Source organism: Dermacentor andersoni, chromosome 3, assembly GCF_023375885.2.
Source record: "Dermacentor andersoni chromosome 3, qqDerAnde1_hic_scaffold, whole genome shotgun sequence".
In the NCBI taxonomy this organism is placed as follows: Eukaryota; Metazoa; Arthropoda; class Arachnida; order Ixodida; family Ixodidae; genus Dermacentor; species Dermacentor andersoni.
This window is the reverse complement of record NC_092816.1, coordinates 31,200,317-31,217,162: the sequence shown is the minus strand read 5'-3', so window position 1 is coordinate 31,217,162 and position 16,846 is coordinate 31,200,317. Positions and strand designations below refer to the sequence as shown.

The following is a 16,846-nucleotide window of genomic DNA, read 5'->3' as shown; positions in this document are numbered from 1 at the left end:
TTCTAGTTCAGCCAATGTTTTCACTGCATTTTGAAGCATTTTAATTCAAATCGGGCTTTTGGTTCATTCGAGTTTGGTCTTCCCAGAGCAGAAGCAGAGCCATAAAGAGGCTTATGAGTGAGCATTCGTAAGGCACAAGTACTTCATGCTGTTTTGATGCTGAGGCTACACTGACAGGTGCTGCTACGTGATGGTCCCTCAGGGTCTGTCACAAGGGTGCTGGCAGCTGCAATATCATGAACATGTGTTTGTACCGATTAAGTTTCCTTGTCCTTCGCAAACTATCCATTAAGTTTACATTGGCATCTGATCTTAATTAGGGACGAACAGAAGGAGGCACAGAAATTTTTGCGATGTAGGGTAGACCATTCCTATGAGAAATCAAACTCTTGTTCAGACACCAATTCTATTCCGATGGGTGAAAGTTGGGCTAGTTGGTATGGGTTGATCCTGGTGTAATGTTTTCACAGAACGTATACAAAGATAAGATGCAGGCACTGGCGTTCTTTTCAGCGTGTCCTTACCCATTTTGCTTAATTTTCGTGATGCCATTACACCAGAATTAACTAATTCTATCCAACTCTGCACAATTTAAAATTCGGATAATGCGAGCAAAACTTTGTGCAACCCACGAGCCTGAATTAATGAGTGTGTTTAATGTGCCTGCACTTGTCAAGTGCAGGCACATTTAAACTTACTGCCATGGTGCAGTAAGAGCATTGGCAAGCAGACTATCGTAAGGCCAAGGGCGCAAAACTACTCACAGCCATGCACTGGCGGCTGATGCAGGACTGCTTCATGCGGCCGGGCCCGCCAAACTTCTTCATGTCCTTGCAGAAGTGGCAGTCACCGCAGTCGGCACGCAGGCAGGCCTCGCACTTCTTGCAGCGCGTGCGCCGCCGCCGGGCCCCATTCTTGTCCTTGTCCGAGCCCCGGCCCCCCTTGGACGACCCCTTGCCTCCCAGCGGGGGCAGACCCACTCGCGGCTTGCTCTTCTTCTGCACACCAGAAATAGTTGCCAAGGGCTTGACACAACAACACGAAACAAGGGTCTGTAAAACTGGCTCTAAACTGTCTAACAATTGCATCAACGGCACACATAAAAGGCCTCAGATTTCTCTTCTTGCACTATCAAGGGACTTCCCAAGGCACTGCTTTCAGCCAATGACCATTGGCCTAGGCAACATCTCGGGCGGTCCAGGACATAAGGAGATGACAAATTGAAAAGACCCGAAGCTACATCAAAGACACGGTGACATATGTACTACTTTTTTTCTATGGCCTCCTGCAGGTCGTATCTTCAGCAGTGCGCTTGCCTTGTTTTTGCATAAGTGCCACAAAATTCACGAAATGCAACTTTTATGGCTCAAATACTTGGTCATAGTTATATGCAACTACATCTTAACACTTTCCTGTCTGTGCATATGCCCATCAATAACATATGGTTGATGGTTTCAACTTCAAGTTTTGTTGCGCGCAGAGCACTTCTGGACAGCTAGCACCATCTAGCGCCTAAAAGGGGAACTTTTTTAGTTTTGCTTTTGTGTCTGTTTTATTTACCATGGGGGGGGGGGGTTAAAGCGCCTTATAGGGGGTGCGACAAGCACTCAAAGCTTCTGTCATGGCATCGACGTCGCGCACAGCTGCTTTTTGGAAGCGGCAAATTTCCACAGATTCAAGTGAGTCCCGAGTCGGAATTTTGTGATGGTGGCAGCAGCATCGACTCGGAAGACAATTTTGATTTATGTGACCTTAGCACAGACAGTGGAAGTGCATGGAATAGCCCTAGAACATCAACAAGTATCAACTGGTAAGTTTCGTTTTCTACTTCCTTCTTTCCGAGTACGCCTTTCATTCGCGCTTCTTTCTGCGGCCGTACTAGCTACGCACGCAGAGACGTGTAACCTCCATACTCGTGCAAAAGCCACACGGACACTTCGCACTTTCCGGATGGTGTCGTTCACACGCACTTGCGCTTTGGAAAGTTCAGGTTTCCGCCTGAAGTAAGACAGTTGCGATGTCCATGCAAAGAAATTGTGCTTTGGAGGCAACGTGGAGCTTCCTTTTTCGTCATTACTTTTCTCAACGTCAGCGTCTGCATTTCATACATCACTCTTATTATACGGTGCTTCGGTGGTGCGTGGCGGCGGAATCTATGGCAAACAGCAACAGTGCGGGGCCTAGATCCAACAGCGACGTTCTTGCGGATAGCTCAAACGGTGACAACTAATGAACTGATGAGCAGAATGGTTCATTTTGGAGTTTTCACTACAACAACCTATCAAGAATAATGAACGATTTTCGGTGGACCCGCGTGACTCGTATCAAATTTGACTGTATATGCTTTTGAGTGCAAGACAATGGAGAGCAACAGAAAAGCAAGATTTCAGCCAATGTACTTGTGTAATGGGTTGGGGAAGTCTATGGCAGCACTATTTATGTTAAAACTTGAGCCATTTGGTGATACAAGGATGGACAGCCAGTACAACTAGTCAGCTTTCGAATAATACCAGAATGGCGCTGACAGAGCGTGTAGTTATCGAGCTATGCGCAACGAAACTCGGGCGCTATTTTTCCCCAATTTAAAGGGCGGCGCTTGCGGATTCGCATCTTTAGATCACGATAACGAAAGAACTATGCGGTATTTTGTGACCAAATTTGGGATATAGGCGCGGGAACGCATCAGGAACACAGAAAATAAAAATTGAAAATTCTAATTTTGGCCCGATTTTCGGTCCCAAGGACCCGGGGGTCACCACTTAAATTTCAACAGTTTCAGTAATACATAGAAGCCAATTTCTACATAATTTAGCCCAACCGTTCTGTGAGAGTCTCTTTTCTAGCTCTTTATCTTCTTGTGTGGCACACTCTCACGCTCTGTAGAAAGCCAGCAAAGAAGAAAAAGATAACGCAATGAGTGCCATGCCTTAACCAGGACTAAGCCTCCGGTTTTCACGCCTGGCATTACCTTGCTCTCACTCTCACGCTCTGTAGAAAGTCAGCAAAGAAGAAAAAGATAACGCAATGAGTGCCATGCCTTAACCAGGACTAAGCCTCCGGTTTTCACGCCTGGCATTACCTTGCTCTCACTCTCACGCTCTGTAGAAAGCCAGCAAAGAAGAAAAAGATAACTCAATGAGTGCCATGCCTTAACCAGGACTAAGCCTCCGATTTTCACGCCTGGCATTACCTTGCTCTCAGACCAGAACAGCACCGGTTTGTCAGTGATTGCAAGCACTGGATCATCATGCTTGTGCTCCTTTACCAGGCGCTGCAAAAGCAGGAGAAAAGTGAAGACTACTGTAACAGGTGGGCCTGGGCAGAAGCACAAAAATTAATGAAAGCCACCATTCAGACATGTAAATCTACACAATGGAGCACCACATACTTGCTCTTCTAGGCAGCTAATCACAGCGCGGTACGTGGTAAAAAAATTCACCACAGTTACAGTAAAGCTAGAATAAACAGAGCTTTTGTGAAAAAATGTCCATATTGTGTACAGTGGAACCTCGATTATACGTCCCCCGGTCATGTGACGACTTGCATTTTATGACGAACGGGTTTGATCCCAGCAAAAATCCCCACAGAAATAACATATTAAAAACCTTGATTATACAAGGCAATTTTAAGTCAACCCCACCTTGTACGACACCTCTCTGGTACCGTCGTGGAAAAAAAAGAGAAAAGACAGAAGCTGATGCAGGCACACCCAGCTGATAATGGCTATGCAATACTGTATTTACTCTATTGTAACATGTAACACGCGTTTTTTCATCATTTTCGTTTTTTGAATTCAACCCCCACATCACATTCGAATAACGGCAAATTTTGCAATTTTAAAACAAAGATCTTAAATTTCGCTGTTTTTAGAGTTACGATGTCAGCCTGCACCTTTATGTCTCGATCCGATCCATAAACAAGTCGACTTAAGTCCAAACTTGCTTTTGTTGGAATCTACGTCATTTTCGCTGTACTTGTGTTACGGTTGTGCTGCAGCAGTATCCTGTTGTCTTTTGCGCTTAGATTCTGCTTATTTCCGACATTATGATGACGCAGTGCATTTGATATGACACCTGCCTCGAGAGACGAACAATTTTGATGGCGGAGAAAGAGGGGAACTCCTTTGTGGCTTAGCGGCTCTACATGAACAATTCGCGGATGGCAGGACTAGTGGGAGGCCCTCTTTAAATGCGGGCCAGTCGGGAGGGATCTGTGGACCTTGTAGTGGCCTGGCACCGTTCCCGAATGAAATGGCTGTGAGGCCTCTCAAGAAACATTTGTTGGGAGCGCTTTCGGTGACGACTCACGCGAGATTTCGTGCACATTGAACTATCTCTGAAAGGGATTGCCCAAGCATCCTGCCCAAGAAAAAATGTCTCAACCTCAGATGATGACGATAAGTAAGAGCTTGTTTCCGATTATCCATTCATTCTAGCTTACAAGTTTGTTTGGACTTGCGCGTGCTGCCCAGCGTCGACAACATTTGGCCATTTGTTTGTGCACGTGACGATGTCGGCAAGTTGCTGCCAGATGTTGCAGCTCTCAAGAGGAAGCTGCATCGCAGCTGAGCAGAAAAAGATCACCTAATTTTTCAAAGGTGAGAATATAGATTCGATCACACCTACTCCAATAAAATGCTTGGTTGTCATATTTTTTAAATAATTTTATTTATCTTTCTTGGAGCAGTGCAGGTTCGCGCCGCAGGCTTATTCAGGCGGTCTGTATACATTTTTGGGGGTAAGACAGAGTCACTGCCTGTATTCTTAGTTTTTCGATTATAGAACACCCGGATTATATAACGGTTTTGCATGGTCCCCTCAAAGTCATATAATCTGGGTTCCACTGTATGGGAGCAGTTGAGTTCTACATACCAATTACAAAGGGCATTATATATCGAGAGCTGGTACCATGTTTTTGCAGTGATGGCAACAACCCTGTTCAAAGCATACATGATTACCTGACCTAGACCCTGGCTAAAGTGACATAGTGGACCTTCTCAAGCCACCATCTATCCTTTTGGCATGACTTTGCTATTGCCTGTAATGTCGATCTAAAATGCTTTGTTCACCTAGATGCTTGTACTTAAAGCTGAATTTTTCTGAACACATCGTGCTGGCACAAATCAAGATGCAGAAGAAACCTGGACCAAGTCCATGAAAAAAATCATACCTTTGCATCAGCAAGCAGTGCATCAGGATCCCTCACCAAATCAGGTACAAACTTCTTGTTGGGTGGCAACTTCTGAAGCCAGCGGATGATCATCTGCAGGAAACCAGTGGCACACAGAAGAAAAATATTCAACAGCTTCTACTCTAACCTATGAGAAGTTGGGACACTGAACATCAGCAATCACCTAGCCCTCCAGCAACCTCCACAAACACAGTCGAACCCACTTATAACAATCCCGGATATAACAATCTATCAGTTATAACGACCAGATTTCAGTGCTTTTATGATTTTCCAATACTGTCTATTTAAACTGCTTTCAGGTATAAGAAATGCTTTTTTTTTTTAAAATTGCCGTACAGTTAAAATGAACAATTTGAACCCAGTCACACACGGTCACGGTAAAAAGAGGGCACACGCAAAGTACCAAAGCATGAAAGCACGGCCAAACACCGCGTGCCTCGCTCTATGATATGGCCTCTGAGATGAGTGAGTGACCGGTCAGCGCCGGTGTCAAAAGTCGCGAAGGTCACACGCTTTCAAGGCACACCTCCAGGGAGGTGTACAGCGTCTGACGCATAAACAGCATGTCGCTGGGCGTGCACTGGCGTGTGCACCAGTGCGATGTTGGTTGCCACGACAGCATCACTCTAGTTTTTGAGCAATTGGCGGCGTGGCACCACGCACATTACACCTGTTTGAATGATTTGGAATGACCATCTATGTCCTCCCATCATGAGAACAACGGCCACTGAAGCATTCCTGTCAATGCTGCCCGTGTCGGAGAGAACTCTGCACCCTGCGCTGTTGCCACACAATGTCGTAAAGCCTCAGTGGTTACTACGGCGATATCAGGAGATCACGGTTCGACAGCACTCTGTTTGTGCATTGCCGATTGCTGACAACAGTTCGCAGCGACTTTTCGACTTTCGAAAACCTAATATTTTTTCACCCAGAGCAACAAAGATAACTTAATTTTACGGCTCTTGTGTGACTGACGTGCAGTTATAATGCCGAGACCATGATGTCCCGAGACCTTTGCAGAATGGAGGAATGCTGCAGTATTTTCCGAAGTTACACTCCTGGCCAACTAGAACGCTTCAATCTATTGTGCAGGATACAGTCATGCCCCGCTGGTAGTAAAATATGTCACAAGCTCTCGAATAATAATGGCGGCTGCGCTTGCAGTTCTGAAATGTATGGCACAACATTTTGTTCTTCAGATGGACATGTGTTTCTAATGCAAGTTTGCAGTTAGGTGCAGGAATGCACCAGGGAAAAAAAATTACACTGAAAATCTGGTTTTCAGGCTAAAGTGCTGTCGAATTGTAACTGCCGACACCAGATTCAGTACGGGTCATTTTTGAGCGTTTTTAAGTGCAAGTCCATACAGTTAAACCTCAATATAACGAACTTCAATATAAGGAAATTCTCAATATAGCAAAGTATTTTACTTTTCATAACCTCTTGCCCATATACCTTGTACAGTAGACGGCCGATTTTCCGGACCTCGCAGGGACCGAAAAATAGTCAGAAAAATCGAAGTCAGAAAAATGAAATATATAAGGCTTAGAGTGGCTTAAGAAAATCCCTAACAATGCCCTGCCTTCGAGGGCAGGGTATCGCATGGAGGCAATCAGCTATGCTTAGATTTGAGCAAGAGTGACATTGTCTCCGTATACTGTCGACAAGAGCATCACCATGTTGCTCTCCGTTGGCGAAGATCGCCATGGAGATAGAAGAAATGAGCCATGTTTCTTCGCACCACTTGGCTCTTGCGAAGGCACAGGAGGTGGTGTCGATCACACAAACATGAAGCCACACAAACACGCACAAACATGCGACGTCTCCAAAACAAGAAGAAACGAACCCCTTTTCACGCCACTTGGTTCTGGCGAAGGCACAGGAGGTGGTGCCGATGACACAAATTCAAAGCTGCACAAACATGTACAAAGACACAACAGCTCTCTGGACACCACGTGCAAAAGAGCGATCGAAACTTAAAGAAGAAAGAAAGAAAAAAATGATCCCGCATTAAATGATGACAATAGTGCCAACCGAAAAAAAGAAAAAAAAAAGTGCCGTCCCCTGGAGCGTATTGTCAGCCAAGGAAGAGCAGACATGGCCTCCGAGTCGTGGGAATCGCGTGCATGTCCCAATCTTGAAGGCTATAAAGTGGGCCACTCTAAGCCAAGCCAGCGTAATATCCAACATGGTGGTCTCCAAGATCATGTAGAGTGGCTTGGAATGTGCACTTTAGCTTGGAAAATCGAACTTCGGCACCCAAATTCATTAGAAAAATTGGCGGCGAAAATGCATTAGCTCTATAGGAACCCTGATGGTGCATTTATGAATCCAAAATATCCAACAAGTCCGAAAAATCCATCGGCTACTGCATTTAGAACCTCAATATAATGAAATTTCACTGCCATAAAGGAATGCAGAGACACAATTGAGACTTCCACGGACCCGGATGGTCAAATGATTGAATTACAAGTGGCTGCTTGCAAACACACCTCTCAAATCACCTGCCAGGAAGAGAGCAACTGCCAAAGTGGAGCCGCATCATGTTCTCTATAAAATTCGAGAGCGATAAGATCCTACCATGCACAGCGCACTGTGTGCTTTAGGTGGGAGTGAAAGTGTACGAGGGTGAGACAAAGAAGATGGCTTCACGAGTGCCGCCTTCCAGCGCCAGCAAAGGGAAAGAGTGGAGGAGAGCGAGCTTGTGGTAACGCGATCAAGCGCACACAAGGGGGTAAGGGAGTGTGTGTGGGGGGGGGGGGGGTAAGGTCAAGCACGTCTGGTTTTCTGGTGCATGTCTTGACTGTGGCTGTGCGTGGCTGGAAGCACAGGTGAGTGCATATGCAGCCATGCACCCTGCTTTAGAGGTAGTCTGCTGCGTGTACAAGTTGCGGGCGTTCCGAGACTGCGTTGCATCATGTAAGCTGTCTTCCTACGCGTTTAGCATTGGAGATTGCGTAGTACAGTGCAGTCCACTTATAACGATATCGAGAAAGACGAAAAATATGATCGTTATAACCGATGATCGCTATATCTGGACTGCAGTTATCAAAAAAAAAAAAAAAAAAATTTAGACGCGTTTGCGCTCTTTACCTTTGCAGCTCTGAACTCGAATTCGCTACTTGCTCTAAAGAATAGATGATGTATACAGTAGGCCGTGAAAAACAAACTTTATTTCTAGCGCCAATGACCGTGTCAAGGATTAGGTGCGCCGAAATAGTCCGAAATCTGCACTTGCTTTTGCGGCAGCTTCAGCTTCACAACCGCGGTGTGCATGGATTCCAGCTGCTGCGCGAACACTGGCGGCAATCCTTTAGCATGCATAAAATCAATTAAGGAGTCGATCGACGACAGTGCACTTTGTGTGGACATCGTGGTCGGGGTCAAGGAGCCACTGTCGATCTCGTTGTCACTGTCGCTGATGCCGTCGCCACCGTCGCACAACTTTGCGTCTGTCGAGACAGCACATCTTCGGCGATCGCCTCGTCGGTGACCTCATCGCAGAACGAGGCAGCACTGTCTGCAGTCAAAAACTCCTCCTTCGACACACCACCTGTGTCACCAGTAGGAACGAGCTCCCAGAGCTCGGTTATGTCAGCGACTTCCACCGGGTCGGTCTCAGCGGGTTGGGGATGTTCGTCCTTACGCACAAAGCCCGCCTTCTTGAAGAAATTGGTGATGAACCACTGGTAAAGCACCTCTTCAACATCGGCGAACAAAGGGTATCTAACCCCTTTTCCGCTGATCGGATGCGCTGATCGGAATGGCCGCTGATAGCTCCTGCCTTCACAATCGCGGTGCTCCCAGTTTTCAAGATGGTTGATATCGTTAACTGGACGAGCTCATACTTCTTCACGAGGGCGCTCACCTTGAAGCCGCATCGAGAGTCCTGCAAAATATCCATCTTCGTGTCAAGCGACACAGCTTTGCGCTTTGTCAGCGCCATCTTCGAACTGGGTTGAACCGTTGGTTGCACGCTGCTTCGGTGGCATCAGCCTGCTATCGCAAGAGAGACGCGGGACGGGCGCCACCGCGCCGCTTTGTTTGTCGCTTCTTTTTTTCTTTCTCTTTCGGAGCGACTGTGGCCGACGCGCATGAAGCAGCTAGCGCCATCTTGTGGCGCGCTGCGCCAACGTTGGCTGCGCCTACTCGTGCGCGGGCAGGGCGAGACGCGCTGCGCGGTAATGGCGGCAGATACGAATTTGCGGAGGTAAACATCGCCTCGTCTCGACATCGTTCGTTTCAGGGAACTAAGCAACGCAAACGTTACGATTATTTGGCACGGAAAACGCCGTCCAGACTGCAAAATTTTTATCGTTGTATCCGATATGCGGTGAATAACCTATCGTTATAAATGGTTTTTTTCCCCATAGACCTAATGCATAAAATGACACTCTCATGTCGACCCATCGTTATAACCGATATATCGTTATATGTGGTATCGTTATAAGTGGACTGCACTGTATAGAGTGTCAATGACCAGTTAGAGCGAGAGGAAGACAAAGCATTCGCTCTCCGCTGCGAGCACTTTTCATGATAGTGACGTCCCAGTGCGGGCGACGCAATCAGCCACGTGGGGGGGTGGAGTGCACAAGAAGGCATGGCTGGCTTCGTTTAATTCGTACCACTGATGTGAAGGCATTGTCGACGTGGCATGAAACGGCATCATTAGTCGCTGACTCCAAATTCATCAAAATTATTTATTTTCTCATTCAACATTGCTTTTTTCGATTGCCCGATAATTCGGAAAATTCTGCAGCCCCTTTCTTTGTAAGAAAAATCGATCGGTGACTGTACTTGCATACTTATTTGCATAAAAGGCCGAATTCGGTACAACCAAATATCGATATAATGAAGCGAATTGCCGATTTTACCGACTTCGTTATATTGAGGTTTAACTGTATAACAAACTATGGATATAACAACCACTTTCTGCAGAACTATCGAGTTCGTTATAAACAGGTTCAACTGCATCACAAATAACACAGTCATTCTGCAGCAGGCACAAAATGCCCGACACTTTTGCATGCAAATTAATCCTGCACAATCAAGAACCCTTCCCCACTTGCACTATGGACTTGCACTATGGTCATGAGAATTTTGTGTCCTACTAACTTATCACAATACAGTTAGGGAAAAAAAAATACACTCCACAATAACTTTTCTTTTTGTAACACTCATTTGTTTCGCTAACTAACATCACCTGAGTATAAAGCCTTTGCAATCAAGTTAAAGCTCATCAACATTCCATTTCAGCTACTCATGCTTTGCGAGATGCAATGTCCTCCATGACTGACCCGAAGACCATCCACCTCTCTTCGAGTCAGGTGCACGTGACCTGGGGGAAAGCTCCGGCGGCATGGTTCCTCTGCAGAGTCCAGCGAGTCCTCGTTAGGGACCGTGGGACTGCCAGCACCGGCACCATTTGGCTTAGGTGACAGCGTGCTCAGGTCCAGGAACGAGCTGCCGTCAAAAGAGCGCCCACCAGTAGCACCTTGCTGCTGCGCCTGTCCAGAAGGCAAATGCATACATGTTTAGCCCCTTTTTTTTGTGCAAACGAATCGAGCTTGTAAATCTATCCATTTGAGGGTAGTGCCCTGCAACAGGACTTCATAACAAGCCAAAGTGCAGTGTATGCTTATCCATTTTAACTGAGAGCTGCCCAAATTGCTCAGTGGGGCTCTGAGGTAGCACCAGCACCACCTTCCCAAGGAAACGCGTGTCTGCTACAAGGACAATAAAATTAAGTGTCCCCCCTGCCATTTGTTATTATGCTTACTGCTCTGTCACCATTGGACCACTGCGGTTTGTAGCACATATACAGGTCAGCATCCAATGCCCAACTGGACCCTACTCAGACATGTTACATGCCAAAAACTCTCAAAAGAAAATCCCCAACTGTGACAAAAGCTAGGGTGACAAAGACATCTGCTCCAACTTGCCTGCATATGTTGCGAGGAGCCCCTCTTGGTAGCATCAATCGGGTCGCCATCCTCGTTGCAGGTGAGGTGGTTGATGCCGAGAAGGCACTGGACGTAGCGCTGCAGCACGTACCACAGCATCTCACGGTAGAAGGGGTACCGGAACTTGACAGGCACCTGCAGAGCAATGTTGAGCAAGCAAACGCTCTGCCACAGGACAGGACACAGGACAGCCTTTGTATTTCAGACAAACCACGAACAAGAGACTGGCTACTAACATCAGGAGATTGAAATAAAAACAGATTGGAATAGTTTTACATTATAGGGCCCCATATCTGCAGCTTGAAGCCAGGCAAGGAAACAACTTCTGTTTATACCCCCCTCCCCCCCCCCCCCCCCACTAGCTCTGTCATACATTTTGGTTAAGTTATAAAGCACCATCCAGAGATTAAAGTGTGAAGTGCAGCAAGATAAGCGAGTTCGTAACATTGTATGGTGACAGATAAACAGCACAAAGGACATGGTCTTGGAGAACAAATGGAAGTACTGGAAGTAGGAAGTGTCGTCATATCATCCATCTCGGCACTGTTCGTTCCAGCGGAACTTGGCAATGCAATTGTCAAGCTCAGTCTGCATGGAGCATGCCATAGCGAAAGAAACATTTTGATTGTTGTATCCAGCATGTAGTGATAACATATAGTTATACAGGGTGTCTTGCGTAACTTGAACCAAGGATGTAAAAAAGTGGTCAACCGCAGCTAGCTGAAAACGACATATGGCTTGATGTCATCTGGCGCTCCATAGGGTATTTTTTTTAGATTTTTTATATTATGCAAAATCTTTAATATTCACTTTAGGGCCAAGTGTGTTATGTTGTAATGTTGCATAGAGGATTCTCAAACAACCGATCCAAATTTTTGTGGCAACGTACATGCTGCATGGCGATTTTTGTTTTCAGCATGCAAAGAAAGCCCATGACATACAGTAAATGCTTGTTAATTCAAACTCCATGATGATGTTATGAAAATTCGAATTGTACAAAATTCGAATAATGAAAGTCAGATAAAAAAGATCGCCCGCTTAAAAGGACACTGAAGGTTACTATGAAGTCAAGTTAAAGTGATAAAGCAATGCTCTAGAACATCTAAGGCGTCAATATAATCGTGAACAGAACTTTAGTAACCAAGAAATTGAGGTAAATGCATGACACGATTTGAGAACCCCCAGCGACATTCCGGTACTAGCCCGATGACGAAGGCACTCCTCATCATAATAAAGAGCCAGCTTATCGTCGCGTGCTTTCCCTTCCGTTAGCCACCATAGTTCCGCTTTCGCGCTGCTGTCAGCTCTGTCTTGGCTCAGTTTCTGGGTTGCGCGTGTGCGTTTTGCGCAGAAAAGCCGTAGCACCGTCTGCGGGCGCCGTTTTACTCACCGACGGTGCAACGTCACTATGAGATCATGACGTCACCACTCCTCAATAGGAGGGTGGGCGATTTCAACTGTGCTAGAGCTACGCGGACGCTTCAGAACGCATTTTCTCTTAAAATAAGTCTCTTCGTTGCATGAAACAAGCGTTTCGAGGTTTCTGGGATGTTATTTCAACAGTACATGTTGACTTAATATTAACCTTTAGTGTCCCTTTAAGGGGCGTATATAGCCCAACGTAGAATGAGCTTGCGGGCGCACTCGCTACGACAGTTGGCAAGAACAATGTCTATAGTTCTAAGCACACTGCACAGTCCACATAACCAGACACGGCCAACGGGATCCAACATGCACAATGTCAAGATGGATGTTGCTCTATCCGCGCATTCATCGCATCGACGCCGACCCACAATGCATGACGCATAGAAAAACGGTGCCCACGCTGCTTCGCCGACGATCGCAGACAGCCGTTCGAAGTCTTCAAAGCGGCGCGCGGGTTGAGGATTGTTCTGCGCATTCTCCAAAGAGAGCAGCCGATGGTGCACGCGTCGAAGTGTAGAGGGGACGGCGTTTCGGCTGGCGTAGCGCAAGCAGCGTAGCATGACTGGCAACAAGCAATGCGCGCAGAAAACATCAAGCTATAAATGCGCCTTTGCACCGCAGGAACAACAGCTGCGCTCTAAAATGCACTCGCGAAACACACCACAACCTGCTGCGACGCTGGTCTCTGTTGTACTTTTATAGCTGCACCAGCTGCACGCTGCCAAGTCTCATTACAGTCGAACCCACTTATAACAATATTCAAGTGCCACAAAAATTCCATTGCTATAACAATTGTTATAACCGGGTTGCATGAAAAAAAGAATCGAAGTGGGGATGGCGTAGCTGTTTTGAAAAATACTACACTGTTGGGGAGGCCAGTTCTCCTCCCCACCACCTTCCTCCATCCGACTTCTGATTATGTTGACTCGTTTAGCTGTTTAACACTGTTTTCTGCACGCTCCGATCGCGTGTTGTTAACAAGCCGCTGCTGTCAGCGTTCAAGAATGGCACTGCTATAACAAGTGCAAAGAGGGGGTCACAGGCAGTAGGTGACTATGAGCTCTGCCAAGGCATCGCATTGGTGGCCCCAAAAGGCGATTTTAAAAAATGCAAGAAGGTTGCCGCGGCAGCATCTCAGCTTGAGAAATCCAGAAGAAACATTGGGACGACATCGCCACAAGCATCTTGCCACATACTTCCCACTGGCTTGCACGAGGAAATCGCATGTCTGTCAGCCTTGCTTGCTTTACACGAAGCTTGCAGACATCCTTCTCCAAGGCATCCAGGTGCTCCACGTAATGAAGCAGAAGCTCCCTCGCAAAAACAAGCCCATGAGGGATCATTTACAGGACCTCCAGCGGGGACAACGTTGGGGCAGCCTGCCCTACTGCCTCAGCACTGCCGTCGTGGCCGTCACTGTCGCTATCCAATGCAAGCATGTTCGCGATGATCACCTCATCAGTTAGAAGCACTTCGTTTCCAAATCTATAGCAGTGCATTTTCTTTTCACTGGCAACGTTGTGCATCTTCTGTTTTGGTGGCGAGTGAAATGAGGCTGAGAAACCATGTGGCCAAGAACGACTTCGCCGCAACGAACAAAGACAAGCACGGGCGACTTAATTCGTTAGCAGAATTGCGCAGAACGAGGCTCCAGTGAGCAATCCGAGAGCAGCGTTGTCAGGCCAGTTGGCGTGATCTATTCGTGTTTGGAGGAGTAGAAGGGCGACGGCAAAGAGGCGCGCGAGGCTGGCGTGAATCTCTCACGGAGAGAAGCGTGCGGTGGCAATTAGGGTGGTGAGCAATCGTGCAGCGCCTTGCATTTCACTTTGTCTTTTTGTCTTTACAAGGATTTCGCATTTCATTACCTTTCGGCATGGACACCCAACAACCAGGCTTCGTTGTTACAACTGATAATGCGGCATAGTGACATTGCAGTAAGCAGGTTATTTCGTCATTGAAAACATACAAAAGTTGATGATGCAGCAGCTTTTCATTGTTGTAACTGATATATTGTTAAAACCGGTATCATTATAAATGGGTTCGACTGTATACGTACAGACGGCGGCCACACACGTACTCAGAGCCTATTTTGGTACTGCGAGCGCCAATAAACATCACGGCCGCCATGTTTCAGACAGCACCTAGTGCCACTTTTCGGCAGAACACCTCGTAGAGAAAGAGCATAGCATACAAGATGTAACAAAAAGATGTAAACGTGTAAAGAAAGAAAAAACATGCAGCACTGCGTCCACATCTGTATCTTTTAAGGTCTTGAGAGAGGGAGAGAAGCAACCTGCAACAGAGTGACTGGCCAGGTGCGAAGGAGTCTCTCTCCAGTCAGGACTAAACAATGGGCCGCAGATGAAAATAGCAAAGCGGCGCAGCCGGCACGGCGGCGCCAACGTGCTCCTGCGCACTAGCAGTCTGCCTATCCACGATGGTGTGGAGTTTGAATTGTCAGTGGTGGTGGGGATTAGCAAGATGCGTTATATATTGCTTTCAATACATTGTTGGATGGACCACGGCGGCTACTTCGAATTGTCCAAAATTTCGAATTAATGCGTTGCGAATTAATGAGCTTTTACAGTATGAAGTAAAACCATGTGGATGCACTCATGCACCATTGTATCGCAGCGCTCTCAGGTCTGAAGAGGTCAAGTAGCTAGTTCTGTAATGCGGCCTGGAAAGGGTACAAGGTCTAGGTGAGAAATGAAATAACCCTTAACAGCTACAAGTGAAAGCTTCTGATAACACACTGGACATTTGGCAATGCTGCCCAGAAAGCAACCCTACTCACATGCGTGGCATCTTCAATTTGGCATATTTGCAACTGCTTCTCAATGCCATAGCTGTGCAAGAAATTTCCACCAAACACCAGTGCATCTGCTGGAGTGTACACAGCATGAATCCATCCTGGGAGCAAAAAAAAGAAAGAGAATGTGATTACCGTATTTACTCAAATCTAATGTGCACTCTCTTTTTCTATAATACGGGTACAAAATTTTTGTGCGCATTAGAATCAAGTATGATCCTAAATCTGCGTTACCATATCACCATCAGCATTTCAATATGGTCGCATCATATGTGCTTCGCGCCTAGATGCCGTAGCTTCCTCAATGTGCTGTAGTACGTGTGCTTAGGTTAGTCGACCATCAGTCTTCCCGTTTTCTGCGTTTGCTCTTTCCTCTATCAGCATGGAAGTGCCGACTGCGAAGACATGTCGAATTCGTCACGATGCCACAATTAAAAGGAAAGTGATCACGTGTGCAGAGATGGAGGAAAATTGGGCCACATCACAGGTGTTCGGAGTTCCCAATTGTGTGCAGGACTGGTGCTAACAGGAGAGGCGGTCTACTCCGGCAGCTGCTGCGTAGGAATGGCCACGCGGCCCCCATCCTGAAAGCTATCTGCGATGGAGACAGTCTACACATCTAGGCGCGCCGCGCTGTGTTCTTGTCGCTTGGTTCACACTGAAGCGAGAGGCCACACAAAGGTTGATTTGCTTGTTCCTGCTACCGCACTTCCTCACTCCAGCGCTTTGATAAGGAGTTTCCGCGGTCATTGAGTGAGATGCGTTCATGTTTGCTTGTGCGCATGTAACACCATGCTTGTTAATTTAGTTAATAAGTGAATGTTTAGAAGTTTATACAGCCGATAAAACTACTACCCTTACTTTTTGTACAGCTGCCTACTAATTTGCTATCGAAATCAATGCTTTGCCTGTTGGGCAAAACTGGGACTTACTTTATTTATCACAACTTTAGTGCATTTGAAGTAAATCTGTTTTTCCAAATGAGAGAAGGTTGTAATCCTGTATGAAAGAATGAGGTGCGCAGTACTGTAAAGGACTTTTCCTTCTTTAGGTCATAGCAAACGGGTGTGCGTTACAATCAAGGGCACATTAGAATCGAGTAAATGCGGTAATTGCAACGAACGCACAAAATCTTTTGAATTATGTAGAAACTGAAGCACAGAAGTATTGGTTAGAAAATCTGAGGATAAACAGGTTCTTCTAAACTGGGCTGTACAGATCACATAATGAGCAAAATAGGCAAGCGTTACAGTTAACAGAACAAGTGTCAAGGGAGGAGATGTAAAACTGGGGTGTAGCAAGGTTGCCAAGAATTGATAAGGTGGCCATATAATTTCTGGGGGAATTATATGCTAGTAGGCTTGCGTGAATATTTGAATATTCGATCAAATATTATGCTCTTCGATATTCGCTTCAGTTTGAATTTCAGTATATGAAAATTTTAAAGTACTTAAAA

At 46.3% G+C, this 16,846-nt stretch overlaps 1 protein-coding gene across 2 annotated transcripts in view; it reads right to left on the bottom strand.

Annotated features, from left to right (window-relative positions):
• Positions 1-16,846, bottom strand: part of LOC126520841 (lysine-specific demethylase 2B-like) — a 61,186-nt gene that overhangs the window by 20,762 nt on the left and 23,578 nt on the right. For both annotated transcript variants that reach the window (XM_050169629.3, XM_050169628.3), the window contains exons 9-14: positions 15,376-15,491; positions 11,133-11,288; positions 10,488-10,697; positions 5,170-5,262; positions 3,191-3,271; positions 765-998 (exon numbers count right to left, since the gene is read on the bottom strand). In XM_050169629.3, coding sequence (XP_050025586.2) covers positions 765-998; positions 3,191-3,271; positions 5,170-5,262; positions 10,488-10,697; positions 11,133-11,288; positions 15,376-15,491 — 890 coding nt within the window. The remainder of the gene's footprint in view (positions 1-764; positions 999-3,190; positions 3,272-5,169; positions 5,263-10,487; positions 10,698-11,132; positions 11,289-15,375; positions 15,492-16,846) is intronic.